This window comes from Puma concolor, chromosome D4 (assembly GCF_028749965.1).
Source record: "Puma concolor isolate L17-30 chromosome D4, mPumCon1.1.hap2, whole genome shotgun sequence".
In the NCBI taxonomy this organism is placed as follows: domain Eukaryota; kingdom Metazoa; phylum Chordata; class Mammalia; order Carnivora; family Felidae; genus Puma; species Puma concolor.
The window spans coordinates 64,028,007-64,050,214 of record NC_141679.1 but is presented as its reverse complement, the minus strand read 5'-3'; the positions used below and the strand labels follow the sequence as shown (position 1 = coordinate 64,050,214).

Genomic DNA, 22,208 nt, shown 5'->3' with positions numbered 1-22,208 from the left:
CTATATATGTTAGATGTTATATGCATTAGTTGTATATGCCATACGCTATATAATAGTTATCATGGTGGGTTTAATGGGTATAATTATTATAATTATTATTTTTATTTTTTGAGAGAGAGAGGGCACAGATGAGCGAGGGGCAGAGAGAGAGAGAAGTGGGGCTCACCCGAAGTGAGGCTTGAGCTCACCTTAAGCAGGACTAGACCTCACAAACTAAGATAATCACCTGAGCTGAAGTCAGATGTTTAATTGACTGAGCCACTCAGGTGCCCTATGGGTATAATTATTTTGTTTCCTGTTTTGGATTTTAAGAAGAATGACTATGAGGTATGCTGTTAGTGTTTGGTCTGATATATATCCCTTGATTTCTAGCTTATGGGTTTTCTTTTTTTTTTAATATTTTATTTTTTAACTAATCTCTCCCCCCAACATGGGGCTCAAACTCACAACCCTGAGCTGAAGAGTCGCATGCTGTCCCAACTGAGCCAACTAGGTGTGCCCTGTATTTTATGGTTTTTCAAAACCAAGAAGGTTCTGTGGTTTTTTTCCACATAGTTTTTCAGTATCACTACTACAAAGATTGGCATGAATGCGGATCAAATAACATTCTTGACCAGCTTCTCTAACCTTTTAGTAATGTAACTAGTCTGATCTCCAGGCATTGGCCTCTTATGTACATCGATGTACCTGTCCTTTTGGCATGGTCCAGGCCAGCTGGCCAACCCACTCTCACTCTCTGCATTTGCTCCACTTGGCTTTTATTGCCCTTGCAAATTCTCTGAGTGTAAGTCGTGTCTTCTGTTAGGTCCCTGGTAGATGCATATACCCCATATGCTATGCTAAAGGGTCAGCTTACACTACACCATGATGATCCCAGGGCCGACCTGCTGGCCATCAGCTCTTAGCTGCCTTCCGTGCCCAGCACCGTGAGAATGTGGGAGCTTCTGAAACTCACAAATCAGAAGTGGAGAGACACTCGCAGGAAGGTTTTGCTCTTTCTTTGGCTCTTCATTCCTTATGAAGGCTCCCGTGACACATAAAAACTTATATTAAATACATTTGCATGTTTTTCTCCTCTGAATCTGTCTTAAGTCAGTTATGTTCTCAGGCCTGGTCAATATACCCTAAGAGGGTGTGCATAATGAGAGGGGAAGAGAGATTGATTGATTTTAAGAAAGTGGCTCCTGTGATTGTGGGAACTCAAATCTGCAGGGTAGGCCAGCAGGCTTGGACACCCAGGGAAGAGCTGGTGTTGCATTCGTGAGTCTGAAGGCAGACTGGAGCTAGATATCCTTCCTCCCGAGAGGACCTCAGCTGTTTCTGCATGGTGCATGCCTGCTATTAGTAACTGTGGATGCCTCTTTTCTACATAGTCATCACCTTACCATCCGGTGTCCCCAGTCTTCTTTGGCCACATCCCTTAGGGGCCCATGGTTTTCTGATGTTTTCTGCTCTGAGCAGCAGAGTGGAGAAGACCTGGGTCTATGCCGTCTAACCTGCTCCTCACTTTATTACCTGGGTGCTGAAGCATCATGACCTGCTCACCTTTTCTTGCACTTCTCTTAGAATCTTTATGAAAATGGGGACCTTGGATGGCTCAGTTAAGTGATCAACTCTTGATATTGGCTCAGGTCATGATCTCATGGGTCATGAGATTGAGTCCTGCGCTGTGTGGACCCTGCCTAAGATTCTATCTCTCCCTCTCCCTCTGTCCCTCCCCTGCTTGCATGTATGTGCTCTCTCAAAAAAAAAAAAAAAAAAAAAAAAAAAAAGAATCTTCATAAAAGTGATACTAATTTCTGCTGCCTTCCTCACCCACCTCACATCCCATCCTGGGATCTGCTCCTGGGAATTAGTCACTCGGCTGGGAACCTTGCTACCCTGCCTAGGTACTTCTCATCCAGTGTGATGGCTGTGTGCCAACACACCGTTTTCTTCTCTCAGAACTTTCAGCCTGTCCATGACTTCCAAGAGCAGCCCTTTCTCCTCGAGGCTTGTATTTCACTTGTAATACATGTATGTATCACTCCCGTTTAAAAAGCTGAAGCACAAGGGACGTTAAGCAATCTGCCTGAGGTCAGTCACACTGCTAAAGAGGGTTCCAATCTAGGTCTCTGGTTCCAGAGACGGGTGTTCTTCCAGCCGCACCTCACGGGCTGCCAAAGATGCAAAAGTGAAAAGACATGGTACCCTCCCTCAAGCAGGTGGCAACCTGGAAGCATAGGCCATGATCTGTAAACTTGATGACTTGTACACTTTGACAAGAGACATTGACTCATGAGACTAACCATAGGGCGGACTTCAGGGATTCTGGCCCCGGGGAGGCATTTTTGCACTGGGAGGGCTTCTGCGGTCCCTTGGAAGAGTGGTTTGCACACCAGAATATGCCTTGGCGATTCCCTGTCAAAGATACAGATCCTGGAGCCTTATTCTGGTCAGAGCCTCCAGGTGCAGGGCCCAGGAACCTTTACCTAACAGGCCCCCGGTGAGCGTTAAGCCCACACTCTGGGCTCTGACGCTGGGTAACTGGGAGTTACCTTGTTAGACACTATCAAAAAGGCAGTTGCCTAAGAGACCAATGACTTAGAGGAGGAAATAGAAAAGGATTTGGAGTAAAGGAGACCAGAGCCAGGGATTGAGAGGAGGAGTCAGGGAGAGGCTTAGAAACCAGAGCTGTGTGATGAAACACAAGAACCAGTGGGACTGAAAGGTGCAGCAGCTCCACTAAGCCTCTGTCCTGACCCCTCGGCAACACCGGCTGGTAGTCCCCTCACAGGGGACCTATAGAAGGAAGGAGCAGCTGATAGTTTTGTGACACAACTTCACCTTGGAAGCGTGGGCTGGGGTGTTCGAACGAGAACACGTCAGCAAAAGCAGAAGGGCTTCCTGTTGGCTCAGCAAGCCGTCCTGCTCCAGGCCGCTTCCTGCAGAGGAATTCAGGGTGAGTGAGTGTGCAGCAGTCGGGGATGTGGGGATGCCGCAGACAAGGTCCTTTCTGTATTTCAGCCGCTTGGTACCTGGGAAGGCGGCTTTCCTTTGGCTGCCTTCCTCTCGTCTGGATGGGCAGCACAGCTCTCTGAGGAACCTGCAGTTAACGCCCCGGGGTGGCCAGTTGCTTGGAAAGGCAGATATGTCAGATGCATCCACCCAACAAGAGACTGTTTGAGACTATTTTGGGGGCAAACTGCACACTTGGCTGTAAAAGTCAGGATCCTGCTAATGTGAACTTAGAGACTCTCTTTCTTTCTTTCTTTCTTTCTTTCTTTCTTTCTTTCTTTCTGAGGGAGTTGGGGAGGGTGAGGGGCAGAGGGAGAGAGGGAGGGAGGGAGAGAATCCAGAGCAGGCTCCATGCTGACAGCACCCTCGTGGGGCTCCATCTCACCAACCGGGAGGTCACCACTGGAGCCGAAATCAAGAGTCGGACGCTTGACCAACTGAGCCACCCAGGTGCTCCAGGGAGAGACTGTTTCTTGATGGGAGAAATCTTCCTCTGGGATTTCTTGCTTGGAAGGAGGGGGAGGAAGTGCCTGTGATGAAGAGCAAAAAGCCCCTAGAGGGAATGACATTCTGTTTCTTGACTGGTAATTTTAACTTCTGTGGGTGACCTTTTGCTCTCCTTTTTTCCTGCCTCCTGCTGCGGTAGTGTCGGGCCAGTTCCTAACTGCCTTTTCTCCTGATGGGTCAAAGTCTCCCTGGAGTGTAGCCTTGATACCCTTCACCCTGGGAGTCTGGATGCCTGGAACTTATGCCACAGTATGGCTGTCAGCTCTCAGCTCCTATCGGGTTGCTTCCAGATTGCCCAAGTCTCTGCAACCACCACAGGGCTGATCCTGTGTGACGCAGCTGGTTTCTTGCCCTTCGGCTGCTTTGTGGCTTTGGCTTCCTGGAATCTCTGCAACGTGCAGGGTGTAGCCTTCGGCTGCAGAGAAGTGAGCAAGCCTGGAGATTTTATTCCGTTGCATTTTGAAGAGTCTCACCTCTTCAGAAGTAACCTATGAAAATTCAGTTGGGTTTCCGTTCTTCTTCATACTCTCTCGGAGAAATTTTTATTCTTTTTTTTTTTTAAACTGTTCCATCTATCTTTTATTCTTCCTTTTAATTCCTCAAACACTTACTGAGCAATCACTATGTGCCAGGAACTATTCTAGAAACTGAAGAATAGAGTGTTAGACAAGGAATAATTCTTGCCCTTGAAGAATAATTTATAATCTAGTGTTAATAGACTATTCTAGGGTGATGGAAATATTCTATATCTGCATTGTCCAATGCAGTAACCACTAGTTATATGTGGGCTTTTGAGCAATTAAAATGGTTACTGTAACTGAGGGATTAAAATTTTAATTTAATTTATTTTTAATAAATTGAATTTTTTTTTAATTTTTTTTTTTAAACGTTTATTTATTTTTTTGGGACAGAGAGAGACAGAGCATGAACGGGGGAGGGGCAGAGAGAGAGGGAGACACAGAATCAGAAACAGGCTCCAGGCTCTGAGCCATCAGCCCAGAGCCCGACGCGGGGCTCAAACTCACGGACCGCGAGATCGTGACCTGGCTGAAGTCGGACGCTTAACCGACTGCGCCACCCAGGCGCCCCAATAAATTGAAATCTAATTAGCTATATGTGGCTAGAGGCTACTATCTCGGATAGAACAAAAAGGGTGAGAGATAAAGAAGCAGATTTTTACAATATCATATACTAAGTTTTATAATAAGATGGTTGGTTGGACTGGTAATAGGTTGGGGTTAGTTGTAAAAGGCTTTCATTGCATCAGATTATAAAGGGCACCAAAAACAAAGGGAACTTCAAATCCAAGACTGACAGATTCAGCTGGTAAAGAAATAATAAGCCCTTGTTAGATTCCAGACAGCTTATTACTTACATAGATAGTGGAGGCAAGAGAAACTGAAAGTGCCAGCTGTCCGAGTCCTTGTCTTAACACCCTGAAATAATGGCATTGAAACAAAAGGGGCCTCATGACTTCAACAGAGTTGTGAGGTGCCTTGTTGCTGAGAAACCAACTCCAGACTGCAGCAAATGGTCACAGAGCCTGTGGCTCTGCCCTTGAAGGGGGGTGTGGGTGTGAGCCAGAAAGTCCTGTGCCTCTCTGGAACCAGGGAGGTGGATGGGAAAACTGTCTCGCGGCAGTCTCCTATAAGATAGGGAGAGACAGATAAGAGCTGCAAACCTCCACTTATAAAATAAATCAATCATCGGGAATATATAGCCAATAATATTGTAATAACTTTGTCTGATGACAGGTGGTAACTAAACCTTTCGGGGTGACCATTTGGTAATGTGGTTAGTTTGTTAACCATTTGGTTAGCTTGTTGAATGTTGTATACCTGAAACTAATGTGTTATCACATTTCAATTATATTTTAAGATAAAAACAAGTGAGAAAACAATCTTGTGAAGCCTCCTTTAAAGATCATCTACCTTGCTATGTTCCTGGCAGAGTCACAAGGCATTCCATCCAGATTTAGGTCATAGTGGTACAAGTTTTGCCAGTGAATGCCTGGAAGCTCTCCAGGGTGTGGTCATGAAGCCATTCCCTGCTAAAGGTCTCAATGCTGGGCCAGAGGATTTAGAGTTCACCTTTATTTTTTATTTTTTAATTTTTTTAATATGAAATTTGTTGTCAAAATGGTTTCCATGCAACACCCAGTGCTCATCCCAACAGGTGCCCTCAATAACCATCACCCACCTTCCCCTCCCTCCCACCCCCATCAACCCTCAGTTTATTCTCAGTTTTTAAGAGTCTCTTATGGTTTGGCTCCCTCCCTCTCTAACTTTTCTTTTTTTCCTTCCCCTCCTCCATGGGATACTGTTAAGTTTCTCAGGATCCACATAAGAGTGAAAATATATGGTATCTGTCTTTCTCTGTGTGACTTATTTTACTTAGCATAACACTCTCCGGTTCCATCCATGTTGCTACAAAAGGCCATATTTCATTCTTTCTCATTGCCACGTAGTATTCCATTGTGTATATAAACCACAATTTCTTTATCCATTCATCAGTTGATGGACATTTAGGCTCTTTCCATAATTTGGCTATTGTTGAGAGTGCTGCTATAAACATTGGGGTACAAGTGCCCCTAGGCATCAGCACTCCTGTATCCCTTGGGTAAATTCCTAGCAGTGCTATTGCTGGGTCATAGGGTAGGTCTATTTTTAATTTTTTGAGGAACCTCCACACTGTTTTCCAGAGTGGCTGCACCAATTTGCATTCCCACCAACAGTGCAAGAGGGTTCCCGTTTCTCCACATCCTCTCCAGCATCTATAGTCTCCTGATTTGCTCATTTTAGCCACTCTGACTGGCGTGAGGTGATATCTGAGTGTGGTTTTGATTTGTATTTCCCTGATGAGGAGTGACATGGAACGTCTTTTCATGTGCCTGTTGGCCACCTGGATGTCTTCTTTAGAGAAGTGTCTATTTATGTCTTCTGCCCATTTCTTCACTGGATTATTTGTTTTTCGGGTGTGGGGTTTGGTGAGCTCTTTATAGATTTTGGATACTAGCCCTTTTTTCTGATATGTCATTTGCAAATATCTTTTCCCATTCCGTCGGTTGCCTTTTAGTTTTGTTGATTGTTTCCTTTGCAGTGCAAAAGCTTTTTGTCTCCACGAGGTCCCAATAGTTCATTTTTGCTTTTAATTCCCTTGCCTTTGGAGATGTGTCAAGTAAGAAATTGCTGTGGCTGAAGTCAGAGAGGGTTTTTCTTGCTTTCTCCTCTAGGGTTTTGGTGGTTTCCTGTCTCACATTCGGGTCCTTTATCCATTTTGAGTTTATTTTTGTGAATGGTGTAAAAAAGTGGTCGAGTTTCATTCTTCTGCATGTTGCTGTCCAGTTCTCCCAGCACCATTTGTTAAAGAGACTGTCTTTTTTCCATTGGATATTCTTTCCTGCTTTGTCAAAGATTACTTGGCCATACTTTTGTGGGTCCTATTCTGGAGTCTCTATCCTATTCCATTGGTCTATGTGTCTGTTTTTGTGCCAATACCATGCTGTCTTGTTGATGACAGCTTTGTAGTAGAGGCTAAAGTCTGGGATTGTGATGCCTCCTGCTTTGGTCTTCTTCAAAATTCCTTTGATGGATAGGTATTTAATCCTATCCAGAGTCTTTTGTGGTTCCATACAAATTCGGGGTCTTTTGTGGTTCCATACAAATTTTAGGATTGCTTGTTCTAGCTTCAAGAAGAATGCTGGTGCAATTTTGATTGGGATTGCATTGAATGTGTAGATAGCTTTGGGTAGTATTGACATTTTAACAGTATTTATTCTTCCAATCCATGAGCACGGAATGTTTTTCCATTTCTTTCTATCGTCTTCAATTTCCTTCATAAGCTTTCTATAGTTTTCAGCATACAGATCTTTTACCTCTTTGGTTAGGTTTATTCCTAGGTATTTTATGATTCTTGGTGCAGTTGTGAATGGGATCAGTTTCTTTGTCTTTCTGTTGCTTCATTATTAGTGTATAAGAATGCAACTGATTTCTGTACATTGATTTTTGTATCCTGCGACTTTGCTGAATTCATGTATCAGTTCTAGCAGACTTTTGGTGGAGTCTGTTGGGTCTTCCATGTAGAATATCATGTCATCTGCAAAAAGTGAAAGCTTGACTTCATCTTTGCCAATTTTGATGCTTTTGATTTCCTTTTGTTGTCTGATTACTGATGCTAGAACTTCCAACACTATGTTAAACAACAGTGGTGAGAGTGGACATCCCTGTCGCGTTCCTGATCTCAGGGGGAAAGCTCTCAATTTTTCCCCAATGAGGATGATATTAGCTGTGGGCTTTTCATAAATGGCTTTTATGATGTTTAAGTATGTTCCTTCTATCCTGACTTTGAGGGTTTTTATTAAGAAAGGATGCTGAATTTTGTCAAATGCTTTTTCTGAATCAACTGACAGGATCATATGGTTCTTTTCTTTTCTTTTATTAATGTGATGTATCACATTGATTGATTTGCAAATGTTTAACCAGCCCTGCAGCCCAGGAATGGATCCCACTTGATCATGGTGAATACTTCTTTTTATATGCTGTTGAATTCGATTTGCTAGTATCTTATTGAGAATTTTTGCATCCATATTCATCAGGGATATTGGCCTGTAGTTCTCTTTTTTTGCGGGGTCTCTGTCTTGTTTAGGAATCAAAGTAATGCTGGCTTCATAGAATGAGTCTGGAAGTTTTCCTTCCCTTTCTATTTTTTGGGACGGCTTGAGAAGGATAGGTATTATCTCTGCTTTAAATGTCTGGTAAAATTCTCCAGGGAAGCCATCTGGTCCTGGACTCTTATTTGTTGGGAGATTTTTGATAACTGATTCAATTTCTTCGCTGGTTATGTATCTGTTCAAGTTTTCTATTTCTTCCTGTTTGAGTTTTGCAAGCGTGTGGGGGCTTAGGAATTTGTCCATTTCTTCCAGGTTGTCCAGTTTGTGGGCATAAAATTTTTTATAGTATTCCCTGAAAATTGCTTGTATTTCTGAGGGATTGGTTGTAATAATTCCATTTTAATTAATGATTTTATCTATTTGAGTCCTCTCCCTTTTCTTTTTGAGAAGCCTAGCTAGAGGTTTATCAACTTTGTTTATTTTTTCAAAAAACCAACTCTTGGTTTCATTGATCTGTTCTACAGTCTTTTTAGATTCTATATTGTTTATCTCTCCTCTGATCTTTATTATTTCTCTTTTTCTGCTGGGTTTGGGGCATCCTTGCTGTTCTGCTTCTATTTCCTTTAGGTGTGCTGTTAGATTTTGTATTTGGGATTTTTCTTGTTTCTTGAGATAGGCCTGGATGGCAATGTATTTTCCTCTCAGGACTGCCTTTGCTGCATCCCAAAGCATTTGGATTGTTGTATTTTCATTTTCATTTGTTTCCATGTATCTTTTAATTTCTTCTCTAATTGCCTGGTTGACCCATTCATTCTTTAGTAGGGTGTTCTTTAACCTCCATGCTTTTGGAGGTTTTCCAGACTTTTTCCTGTGGTCTATTTCAAGCTTCATAGCATTGTGGTTTGAAAGTGTGCATGGTATGATCTCAATTCTTTTATACTTATGAAGGGCTGTTTTGTGATCCAAGATGTGATCTATCTTGGAGAATGTTCCATGTGCACTCGAGAAGAAAGTATATTATGTTGCTTTGGGATGCAGAGTTCTAAATATATCTGTCAAGTCCATCTGATCCAATGTATCATTCAGGGCCCTTGTTTCTTTATTGATCCTGTGTCTAGATGATCTATCCATTGTTGTAAGTGGAGTATTAAAGTCCCCTGCATTACCACATTCTTATCAATAAGGTTGCTTATGTTTGTGATTGTTTTATATATTTGGGGGCTCCCATATTTGGTGCATAGACATTTATAATTGTTAGCTCTTCCTGATGGATAGACCCTGTAATTATTATATAATGCCCTTCTTCATCTCTTGTTACAGCCTTTAATTTAAAGTCTAGTTTGTCTGATATAAGTATGGCTGCTCCAGCTTTGTTTTGACTTCCAGTAGCATGATAGATAGTTCTCCATCCCCTCACTTTCAATCTGAAGGTTTCCTCAGATCTAAAATGAGTCTCTTGTAGACAGCAAATAGATAGGTCTTGTTTTTTTATCCATTCTGATACCCTGTGTCTTTTGGTTGGAGCATTTAGTCCATTTACATTCAGTGTTATTATTGAAAGATATGGGTTTAGAGGCCTTGTGATGTCTGTAGGTTTCATGCTTGTAGTAATGTCTCTGGTACTTTGTGGTCCTTGCAACATTTCACTCACAGAGTCCCCCTTAAGATCTCTTGTAGGGCTGGTTTAGTGGTGATGAATTCCTTCAGGTTTTGTTTGTTTGGGAAAACCTTTATCTCTCCTATTCTGAATGATAGACTTGCTGGATAAAGGATTCTTGGCTACATATTTTTTCTGTTCATCACATTGAAGATTTCCTGTTGTTCCTTTCTGGCCTGCCAAGTTTCAGTAGATAGGTCTGCCACTACTCTTATGGGTCTACCTTTGTAAGTTAGAGCCTGTCTATCCTTAGATGCTTTCAGAATTCTCTCTTTATCCTTGTATTTTGCCAGTTACACTATGATATGTCATGCAGAAGATCGATTCAAGTTACGTCTGAAGGTAGTTCTCTGTGCCTCTTGGACATCAATGCCTGTTTCCTTCCCCAGATCAGGGAAGTTCTCAGCTATGATTTGTTCAAGTACACCTTCAGCCCCTTTCTCTCTCTCTTCCTCCTCTGGAATTCCTATGATACAGATATTGTTCCGTTTGATTGCATCACTTAGTTCTCTACTTCTCCCCTCATACTCCTGGATTTTTTTTATCTCTCTTTTCCTCAGCTTCCTCTTTTTCCATAATTTTATCTTCTAATTCACCTATTCTCTCCTCTGCCTCTTCAATCCGAGCTATGGTCGACTCCATTTTATTTTGCACCTCATTTATAGCATTTTTTAGCTCCTCATGAATATTTCTTAGTCTCTTGATGTCTGTAGCAATAGATTCTCTGCTGTCCTCTATGCTTTTTTTCAAGCCCAACGATTAATTTTATGACTATTATTCTAAATTCTTGTTCTGTTATATTGTTTAAATTGTTTTTGATCAATTCGTTAACTGTCGCTACTTCCTGGAGTTTCTTTTGAGGAGAGGTCTTCTGTTTCATCATTTTGGGTAGTCCCTGCAGTGGCTCCAAACTGCAGGGCACTTCCCCTGTGCTGTCTGGAGTAACTTGTGTTGGGCGGGGCTGCAGTCAGACCCAATATCTGCCCCCAGCCCACCACTGGGGCCACAATCAGACTGGTATGTACCTTATCTTCCCCTCTCCCAGGGGCACAACTCACTGTGGAGTGGTGTGGCCCTTGTCTGGGCTACTTGCACACTGCCAGGCTTGTGGTGCTTCGATAGGATTTGGTGTATTAGCTGGGGTGGATCTGGTTGCACTGGGGCGGGAGGGGCAGGCTTAGCTCACTTTGCTGTTGGTGGTCCCCTGCGGGAGGGGCCCTGCAGCACCAGAGGGAGGCAAGCAGACCTGTCAGAGGGATGGATCCACAGAAGCACAGCATTGAGTATTTGCGCGGTGCAAGCAAATTTGGGCAACTGGTTCCCTTTGGGATTTCAGCTGGGGGATGGGAGAGGGAGATGGCACTGGCCAGCGACTTTGTCCCCCTGCTGAGCTGAGCTCTGTCTTCCAGGGCTCAACACCTCTCCCTCCCGGTGTCCTCTCGCCCTCCCACTCTCGGAGCAGAGCTGTTGACTTATAACATTCCAGATGTTAAGTCCCGCTGGCTGTCAGAACTCATGCAGTCTGGCCCCTCGGCTTTTGCAAGCTAGACTTTGGGGGCTCTGCCTTGCTGGGCGGGCTGCCCTTTCACTGCCCTGGCTCCCTCCTGCCAGTCCATGTAGCATACACCGCCTCTCCGCCCTTCCTACCCTCTTCCGTGGACCTCTTGTCTATGCTTGTCTCCAGAGAGTCTGTTCTGGTAGTCTTCTGGCGGTTTTCTGGTTTAGTCATATGTGGGTGGAATTTAAGCGATCAGCAGGACGAGGTGAGCCCAGCGTCCCCCTACACCGCCATCTTCTCCCAACACTTAGAGTTCACCTTTTAATGACTCTGGCTGTCATTGAAAGTATAAAGCAGGAGAGTGATTTGATTACTTTTGTGTTTTGTAAAGATCTGTCTGACGACATTGCAGAGATTAGACTGGGGAGTGCAAAAGACTAAACAGGGAGGAAGAATTGGATAAATGGATGAGAGTTTATGGGAATGAAGTGGACAGCACAATCGATAATCATTTACTGAATACATGGATTGTAAAGGACTCCATGCGCAGCAGGTGGGACAAAGACAAGTCAGACCAGATCCTGCCCCCAAGAGACTTACAGATTAACAGGAAAGTGAAAGCTCAACATAAATGGTTCTAGTATAAGGTTCAGTAATATATTAAGTGCTCTGAATGGCATGGTGGAGACTCCTCTTCCCTGTGCACAGTAGGTGCTTTATTGATAATGATGACAATACAGCATTGGACAGGATAAGCTTTAAGGCTTCTTACAGCTTATTGTGAAAGTCTATGAGGGTCTGGTTCCGAGAGGCAATAAGCCTTATCAACTGACAAAGGTGTTAATCCCTGTCATAATATGTGGAGTAGCTGGGATCCAAATGAGAATAAGATAATAGAAATGGAATACAGGGAAAACAGGAACTTAAAAAATCTTCAAAAATCAGCCTATTGGACCTTCAGACATGTTTGCAAAAGGCAAATGCTTACTAAAATACAGAAGAGTGGCATAATAAATAACAGGGTGTGAAAAAATTCTTGAAAAAACAGTTCTTTATCACAGTGTTCTTCTTGTCCCATCCGTACTTGACAATGCTTTTCTTACACTGTCCACACACTTGGCAATGCTTATAAATAATAGCAAAGTGTCAGAGGGCAGCTGAGTTGCAGTGCATAAGAATTCATTTTTCAGAAGGCAAATTTCCCTCTGATTTTCTCTTACACCAATAGAGTCTATTCCCTTAACTCATTTCATGAAGCATAAAGGGAGTTTGGAGTAGGTAAATCAGGAAGGAGAGGCAAATGTGATCAGCCTACCACCCTTCTCTCCGTGCAACGTAGTGCTCACTAACCGTCAAGAGCCTCCTCTATCTTGCATCCAAAACTGAAAATGAACTTAGTCAAATGAACATGATCCTTTTGCCCACTGCCCTTATGGGATGAAAAACCTGTAAAGAAATCACTGATAGGACTGCTCAGTCACTATCCATCCTTGAGTGCACTAGGATCACATGACACTTGAAATTCAAAAACTTTCTTTTTTCCTCAACTAAGAACTCTAGTGGAACCCCCTCATGACATTCTGCAGAACCTCAGTGCTCCTCAGAACCCCAGTTGAGAAGCCCTGGTGTAGAGGTACAAAGTCTTCTTCCACGTGTGTGTGCATGCACACATATGTATGTGTTATGTGTGTGTATTTTAATCCCGGACTCTTCTTGCTTCTTGAATATATAAGGGAGGGATGACACATAGGCTTGAGAAGTCCGAGGTCTGTTAGACTTACAACCAACTTCTGGAAAGGCAATCTGTCCAATTTTGCCTTAGATCCCTACCCAATCCTCATAAGGGTCCTCCCTGCCTTGTCAACTTGTGAAAGATGCTGATTTTATTTAGCTTATATTCCAAGGGCAATGACAGTAGGGTTGATGACCATCTGGTCCCTTCCTAGTCTTTCATGGGGAAACCTGAGACACCATTCACAAGCACCCACTGTTGACCTGTCAAGTGGTATCTTCTCTTGAGAGAACTGCTTCTTATAGGAAATTTCACTCTAATCTCTTGCATATACATTGGTGGAAATAGCAAACATGTAGACATAGAATAATAGTGACCATTATGAGGAATTTCTGACAAGTCAGAGTGACTGGTGATCTCTGGGTCCCCCCCTTTTTTTTTTTTAATTTTTAAAATGTTAATTTATTTTTGAGAAAGAGCTTGAGCAGGGGAGGGGCAGAGAAAGAGGGAGACAGGATCCAAAGCAGGCTCTGTGCTGACAACAGGAGCCTGATATAAGGCTCAAACTCACGGTGAGATCAAGACCTGAGCCAAAGTCAGACACTCAACCAACTCAGCCACCCAGGTGCCCCTCTGGGCCCCCATTCTAAATAGGCAAAGGGAAAACATCTCTGGCACATACTGTATCAGGTATCCATTGCAATGGCCCCAGGTTGAGGTCACATGGTATAAACATAGCTGCTGGGTATCCATCTCTGGGCTCTAGAAAGCAGTTCTATCACTACAATTTGCATCAAGATCTTGTTGAAGAAATGGTGCATACCTATGTCGAAGTTTAATATAAGAAATCTATTTCAGAACTAAATATTGGAAAGGTCTCACTTCTTCCTTTTCCCTGAGGAACTGGCAACTTTTTCTATGAGAATAATGAGAACAATGAAACTGCCCAGATTGCCTTTTCTCCTCTGGCTATCACTAATTTATTTAGGGCCAAACCTACTACAGCTCACAAAAAGCTCTAGTTTTCATGCTCCAGGGTTTCTTTGACCAATGTCTCTGATTTTGTTCATATGTTCCCCATTCTATTTTATTTTATTCTATCTGTATCTGTTATCTGTAAACAGGTTCAAATTTGTTGTAGATATGAGGAATGGAAGAAAGAAGGGAAGGGAGGAAAGAGAGAAGAAAGGACAGGAGAAGGAATGTAAGGAAGGAGGAAATGCCCCACATTTTGCTCATTAATGAAACGGAGTATGATCCAGTGTCTATTATAGTCTCTTTACTACAAACAGCATTTTGACATTTATCACCCCATTGGAAAGGCAGAAAAGCAGAGACAAGATCATGGAGTTTTATTTTCCTGTGAAAAGAATAAATAATGGGAACTCGAAAAAGAGCTGAAGGTTGGTTTTATGATGGCAGGGATGGATTAGAAACTAAAACAAAAAAGAAACAACATGCTAGTATATTTCTTGTTTATGTAACTCTGCCCCAGCTAGGTATGGGGATTGAAAAGCAGCACTGATCTTTCCTGTAAGTGCTCTACCATGCGTTACCTCCTTAGATCCTGGCAAATACCCTGTAAAATAGATCACATGGGTATTATCTTAACTGAGGAATTAAAGCTCAACTTACCCCAAACCATAAAACTAATGTTTACGACAGTGTTATAATGGATAAGGCAGGAGGCTGTGGTTCAGCCTTAGCTTGAATTTCCAGTTCTACTGTTATGTATGAGGTTTGAAGCATGTCACTTAACTTGTTTCCTCATATGTAAAATGAGAATAATGTGTCCTCTTGCATGTCTCCTTTTCCCTCCTGGAAATGTTGTGTGTATTTTGCATGAGGTCTCTAGAAGCAGAACTTGGCCAGACCTAATGCAAGCCTCGTCTTGGTCTTTTTCCTGGGATTTCAGTCTCCAACTCAAAGTCTCCTCTCACATTACAGGGCACACTACAGTTCCCTCTGCCAGTTGTCAATGTTCCAGCTGACCGCCACCCCGGCAAGTGCCCTTGCAGATGAGCCAGTGCATATCCGAGTGACAGGCCTGTCCCCGTTGCAGATAGTGACCCTCACGGCATCCCTGAAGGATGAGAAAGGGTATGTGTACCAGTCTAAAGCCTTCTACAAGGCGAACGAGGTTGGCGAACTGGACCTAACAGAGGCTCCTTCAATTGGAGGCGACTATGTGGGGGTCCACCCGATGGGTCTCTTCTGGTCTCTGAAGCCCGAGAAGGTTTTCCGGAGGCTGATTAAGCAGGATGTGATGAACAGCCCCTTTTATGTCACTCTGAACCTATATGACTCAGTTTATTTGCAAGTTTCCACCACAGATCAGCCTAGGGCCAGCCAGACGGTACAGCGCTGGTTCTCAGGCCCTGGCATACAGCGGGTGCAGATCCGAGAAGGTCGTGTGCGAGGAGCCCTTTTTCTCCCTCCAGGTGAGGCCAATCTTTGGTGATATGGAAAACATTGTTGACAAATATAAAAACAAAAACAAATGGCATCAAATTATTGGAGAATATTTCGATACACGATCGTTTAAAACCAACATGCTATTTTGTGTGTGAGTGAAGGTGGAAATCACGTTGCTCATTCCGTACTTCCCCTGATATCCACGGGGCCCTCTTTTCACTCTTTCTGATTCCATTCTCTTTTCTTTCTGTTGCTTTCAGGGGAAGGTCCTTTCCCAGGAATCGTGGATTTGTTTGGGGGCAGAGGGGGTCTGGTTGAATTTCGGGCCAGTCTTTTGGCTACCCATGGCTTTGCGGTGTTGGCATTAGCATATTTTCTCTATGAAGATCTGCCTAAAACACTGGAGGAGATCGACCTGGAATATTTTGAGGAAGCTGCTAACTGGCTATTAGTTCATCCCAAGGTATTTATTTTTTTTTCTAAGTTTATTTACTTATTTTGAAAGAGAGAGACACAGAGTGTGAATGAGCAGGGGAGGGTCGGAGAGGGAAAGAGAGAATACCAAGCAGCCCTTATGTGGGTCTCAACCTCACAAACTGTGATACGATGACCTGAGCTGAAATCAAGAGTTGGACGCTTAACTGACTGAGCCACTCAGACACCCCAATCCAAGGTATTTAAAATACTTTTCATTCTACCTTGCAACATTATAGTGAAAAAAAAACAAACATAAATGTTTGTTTTGCCTATTTTACCAATCTGTTTAGACTTGGGCATAGCAGAGTTTACTCTTAAAATGGGGATGATAATATCTACCTTGTAGGATTGTTGGGATCGGTGGTGATCAACTTACTGGCACAAAAGACAATAAATGGTGGATATATTATGATCATTTTCAATGGGAAGAAAAAGCCAAGAGTCCTCACATTTGAAGTGCATGTGACTTGTTCATCAGTGGCTCTTCAATTTTCATCAGCCGCTGATCTCAAATCATGAATTCTCTGACTTGAAGTGTTTTCAAACTTCAGTGATGGTCTCTGCATGGGGTAATACTGGAGTAAGTCACACTAAAGAGTCCCGAGACTAAGAACATGCAGAAGTTCCGTTTCAGAGCTGGGCCACAGGATTAGAGCAGAATTATCAGCAAAATGGATGTGGCTGCACCATCTGATTAGCTGAATTAGCTCTTCAGGTATCAGATCTAGGAACAGAACTAAGCCCAAAATAAGTGTCCAAGTCTAGAAGCCAGGGTAGGGAATGGAATCTGGAAAGGAAGGATCATTTTAGAACTCTGTCAAGTCTTGTTGTACCATTGAAAATGTCATCCATGGCCCAGAGGCTTTGTTATCAGGTGATGAATGTGAATGGGTGATTTTTCTAAGCATATTTGGCTTAGAGAGAGAATCCTAAGCAGGCTCCGAGCTGCCAGCACAGAGCCCAACACGGGGCTTGATCCCATGAAACCATGAGATCATGCCCTGAGCCAAAACCAAGAGTCAGATGCTTAACCGACTGAGCCACCCAGGTGCCCCAAAATTCAGTTTAGATTTAGATTCATCAGAAGAGGTGCAGTTCCCACCTCTGCCCCTTGATACTGTTGTAACCTTAAGCAGGGCTTGTAAACTTCCTGAATCTCAGTGCTATTATGGAAGGACAAGCTGAGACAACTTACGTGTAGAGCACTTAGCTGAGGGGCCGGCATATATAGTAAACTCTCAATAAATCCACCTTGTCATCTTTGCCCATCTGATTTTACCCCTCTCCCTTCCCCACATCCTCAACCAGTCCCAAAGTGTTTTAGGGTCTGTTCCTGAATCTTTCTCAATACCTCACACCCTGTCCACCGTCCAGGCCACTGTTTTAGTTTGTTGTCATCACTGCCTCACTGTGGTACCGCCATAGTGTAGTTTCCTATCTCTCGTCCCTTGCTCTCATCCCTTGCCCCAGTCCTGTCCTCTTATGGATGGTTCCCAGATATGGGAGCCCACTGGATTTCCCCATGGATATGCTATATTATCCGATTCTTGGGCCCACTCAGAACTATTGAAGTAGAAACATGAAAACTGGATCTTGGAAAGCTCTAATTAAAAAAGATTTTTTTTCAGGTGATCTGATAAAAGAAAGGTGCTGGGCATACAAGTGTAAGCAAAGTAAACATATCAGGTTGCAATGTATTTGCTACTGTCTTTCCAAAATGCCCTTCCTTTCCCTACTCATATTTCCCCCCAGGATTTTATTTATTTACTTATTTATTTAAGTATAGGAGAGGTCCCTAGGTGCCTGGTACCTGACCCTAGGATGATCTTTTTCTTTCTTTCTTTCTTTCTTTCTTTCTTTCTTTCTTTCTTTCATGTTTACTTATTTTTGAGAGAGAGAGACAGAATGTGAGCAGGGGAGGGGCAGAAAGAGAGGGAGACACAGAATCTGGAGCAGGCTCCAGGCTCCGAGCTGTCAGCACAGAGCCCGATGCGGGGCTTGAACCCATGAACCATGAGATCAGGACCTGAGCCCACTGAGCCACCCAGGCACCCCACAAGATTTTATTTAAATTCGAGTTAGTGGGGGCGCCTGGGTGGCGCAGTCGGTTAAGCGTCCAACTTCAGCCAGGTCACGATCTTGCAGTCCGTGAGTTCGAGCCCCGCGTCGGGCTCTGGGCTGATGGCTCAGAGCCTGGAGCCTGTTTCCGATTCTGTGTCTCCCTCTCTCTCTGCCCCTCGCCCGTTCATGCTCTGTCTCTCTCTGTCCCAAAAATAAATAAACGTTGAAAAAAAAAAATTAAAAAAAAAAATTCGAGTTAGTTAACACCTTTCCCTACTCATCTTCCTAACTTCTCCCTTCCCTCTGTTCCCTCAGCCTTCCACAGAATTAAGGACCCCCTTCTACGGCCTACTACTTTTGCTATTGGACTGGGCACTGGGATTCAATTGTTTATAGAATCCAAGGCTTCATCTTTACACCCCCAATGCTTTCATTAATCTAGCTCTTAGATTAATGGATGTGCAAAACCTCCGTTGCTGTAAAATGCTATTTAAATATGAATAACACAAAATATTCTAAAGAACCTAGGGAAATCTCTTTTCCTAGCCAGAGAGAAGAATTTGATTCTTTGTGAAGTTTACCTGCTTGTACTCACTTGATGTTGAACATTGCTGGTGCATTTAGATTCTGCTTTTACAGAACTCTGCCTTTGATGAAGAGTTTTTATTTCTTTTTTGTTTGTTTATTTATTTTTGAGAAAGAGAGAGAGAGAGAGAGAGAACGAGCAGGGGAGGGGCAGAGAGAGAGGGAGACACAGAATTGGAAGCAGGCTCCAGGCTCTGAGCTGTCAACATAGAGCTGGACGCGTGGCTCAAAGTCACCAACTGTGAGATCATGACCTGAGCTGAAGCTGAAGGCTTAACCGACTGAGTCACCCAGGCGCCCCATGGCTTTTATTTCTATTGTTTCACTAGATCATCATAACAATCCTGCAGGGTAGGTAATATTAACGCCCCCATAAGACAAGAAGGCTTTCAGAGGGCAGACAGGTAGGTAATGTTTTCAGTCATAGAAGCTGGTAAACTCGAGTGCCAGGACTCTCATCCAATATTTTCTGTTTGCTCACACTAGCTTACTGGCCTGTAAGGCGGCTTCTTCGAGTATGGCATGTGATGGGTTCCCTTTATTTTGTGCTTCAGATCCAAAAGCCAGGAATCGGAGTGATCTCCGTGAGCAAAGGTGTAGAGATCGCGCTGGCCATGGCCTGCTTCATGAAGCAGGTGGTAGCCACCATCTGCATCAATGGGCCCAACGCCATCTATGAATTTCCGCTCAGGTACAAAGATCTGGTTATAACACCCATCCCCTCGTTTATGGAGCGCGTGCAGATTGACGTTTTAGGAGCTATGCGCTTCCGCCACTACAAGGGGGACGCCCGGGATGAACTGAATCGGAAGAGTGTGCTTCCCATCGAAAAGGCCCAGGGTGCGATTCTCTTCATTGTAGGAGACGGTGATGAATGCTTGAATAGCAGGGAGTATGCTGAGCAGGCCTTGGACCAGCTGAGGAGCCATGGGAGAAACAATGGAAGGATGCTGGTATACCCGGGGGCGGGCCACCTCATAGAACCGCCCTACACACCCCTGTGTTATGCTTCCCCACACAGGTTCGGTTCCGGGATCCTGCTCTGGGGAGGGGACCCTGTTGCCCATGCGGCAGCCCAGGAGCACTCCTGGGGAGAGATCCAGAAATTCTTCAGGGAACACCTTACTCAAACCAGAAGCAAACTCTGAGCAAGGAAGGGCTAAGGGTGGTGATGTACTGGGGAGACAGACAATGAAAGTAAGGCAGGAATATGACGGAAAGAGGGGGCTCTCCTGATTTCTCTAGATTCACAGTTATTTTGGACCAACTGGAAGGAAATTGGACAAAATCAAAGGACAAGGGCACAGGTGCATATGAACTATTTCGAACAAATTTGTATGTGATTTGAATTTTTGTAAACCGAATCTTAGTTTATATGTACCAGCAGGGCACATCGCTGTCTCAAAATTGTGATACCCTTGCAAATTGAATAACCTTTGTACCCCAGTTAGGGATACCTTGGATCCAGGTATTTGCCAATCTAGGTGAATTCCCTGGGACTTGGCAAGTGGTGGAAAACATTTTCTGTTTAAAACTGGGTTTCTCGGGGTGCCTGGGTGGCTCAGTCGGTCGGGTGTCCGACTTCGGCGCAGGTCATGATCTCGGAGTCTGTAGGTTCAAGCCCCGCGTCTGGCTCTGTGCTGATGGCTTGGGACGTGGGGCCTGCCTGTGATTCTGTGTCTCCCTCCCCTCAGCTCCTCCCCTGCTCACGCTCTGTCTCTCTCTCAAAAATAAATAAAAATTTAAACAACAACAACAACAACAAAAAACCGGGTTTCTGACATTTGATATGAAAAGTTCTAATGCTACCATCAAATGTAATGCTTGCTATAGATTTCCAATAGGTATTTTTTTTCTCAGAATAGGGATGTTTCTTTTCATCTCTAAAATATATTTCTTTTTGCCATTTTTAATAAGGACTGGGGTTGAATTTAATCATGTGCCTTTGTAGCATTTATTGAAATTAATGTATTTAAAACAATTAGAATAGCAAATAGAATAGATACATAGCAATTACTGTATCAGAATTTGCGGTCATTATTTTCATACTGCTTTCTGCCTTCAATCTGTTAATGGGGTGAATGACATTCATTAATGGACTCATTTTGCTTTTGCATCTAATTTTACTACATGATTTTCTCATATTGACTAATTTGAGTTTTAATTTTCTTTTGGAGTCAACCTGGCCATTTATATTTTCTCAGAATTTCACCTATGTTTTATAGAACACATTTGTCACTTAGAAGTTGCACATATCCCGTTATCTATTGGCATGCTTTCTCTTTTTTCCTCTTGGTCTGACTTGCCAAATATGTTTTTTTATTTTATTGATCTTTTCCAAGAACAGTTTTTGGTTTGTTTATTGGTCAAGTCTTTTTTTTCCTGATTCCTTGATTTCTGGGTTTGTTTGTTTTTTTTAATATTTATTTTTGAGAGAGAGAGCGCTCATCAGCAGGGAAGGAGCAGAGAGAGAGAGTGAGAGAGAGAGAAAGAGAGAGAGAGAGAGAGAGAGACAGAGGATGCGAAGCAGGCCTTGTGCTGACAGCAGCGAGACCAATGAGGGGCTCCAACCCACCAACTGTGAGATCGTGACCTGAGCCTAAATCAACCGAGTGAGCCACCCAGGAGCCCCTCTGTTGATGTTGTTGTTGTTGTTGTTGTTGTTGTTATTTTTATCAAACCATTCCTTCTGCCATTTTTGTGTTTATTTTTCTGGCTTCTTGACATCCAGTGTTCTCATTTCGTTAATTTCTAAACAGTTTCTGATTTACTCCCCACCCCCAACTTAATCAAAGAGTCATTTTACCAAAGTACAAAGTAGCATACTATAGATATTTATTGATTATAAGGGGAAGGGGTGAGGAACTTTGCAGTGGAGGGATCACATTGTTACCACTTGAACCCACTGTTCAAACTTAGCGTCTTTTAAAATGGTCATTTTTAAAAATTAAATTAAAACAAATTTTTGAGAGAGAGAGAACGCACATGAGTGGGGGACAGGGACAGAGGGAGAAAGAGAGAGAATCTTGAGCAGACTCCATTTCCAATGGGGCGCCTGATGTTGGGCTCTATCCCAGGACCCTGGGATCATGACCTGAGCTGGAATCAGGAGTCAGAGGCTATAGTGACTGAGCCACCCCTTTTTTAAAAATTTATTTTCTTTAAGTTTATTTATTTTGAGAGAGAGAGAGAGAGAGAGAGAGAGAGCAGGGGAGGGGCAGAGTGGGATAGGGGGAGAGAGAATCCCACACAGGATCCACACTGTTAGTGCAGAGCCCAACTTGGGGCTCAATCTCATGAACCATCATGATATCATGACTTGAGCAGAAATCAAGAATCAAATGTTTAACCTAATGAGTCACCCAGGCGCCCCTAACAAAGGTCATTTTTACATGATGTGTTTCATGACAACATGTAATGTGGAGTGCCCTGCACTACTTAGATCTATGTCTAACAACACTATTAAACGTGAACTTAACCAGGGGTGCCTGGGTGGCTCAGTTAGTGTGACTTCGGCTCAGGTCATGATCCCACGGTTTGTGATTTCGAGCCCTGCATCGGGCTCTGTGCTGACAGCTCGGAGCCTGGAGCATGCTTCGGATTCTGTGACTCCCCCTGTCTTTGCCCCTGCCATGCTTGTGCTCTCTGTCTCTCAATATTGAATAAACAC

The 22,208-nt window shown here is 43.4% G+C and overlaps 1 protein-coding gene across 3 annotated transcripts in view; it reads left to right on the top strand.

Moving 5' to 3' along the window:
- Positions 1–22,208, top strand: part of LOC112850975 (acyl-coenzyme A amino acid N-acyltransferase 2-like) — a 24,198-nt gene extending 1,990 nt beyond the window's left edge. For 2 of the 3 annotated variants that reach the window (XM_086683612.1, XM_086683611.1), the window contains exons 2-4: positions 14,948–15,441; positions 15,676–15,878; positions 19,093–22,208. In XM_086683612.1, coding sequence (XP_086539738.1) covers positions 14,979–15,441; positions 15,676–15,878; positions 19,093–19,686 — 1,260 coding nt within the window. In that variant the 5' untranslated portion in view covers positions 14,948–14,978 and the 3' untranslated portion in view covers positions 19,687–22,208. Of the gene's footprint in view, positions 1–2,503; positions 2,942–14,947; positions 15,442–15,675; positions 15,879–19,092 lie in introns of those variants that run through there. The other variant, XM_025914482.2, reaches the window with a different exon arrangement.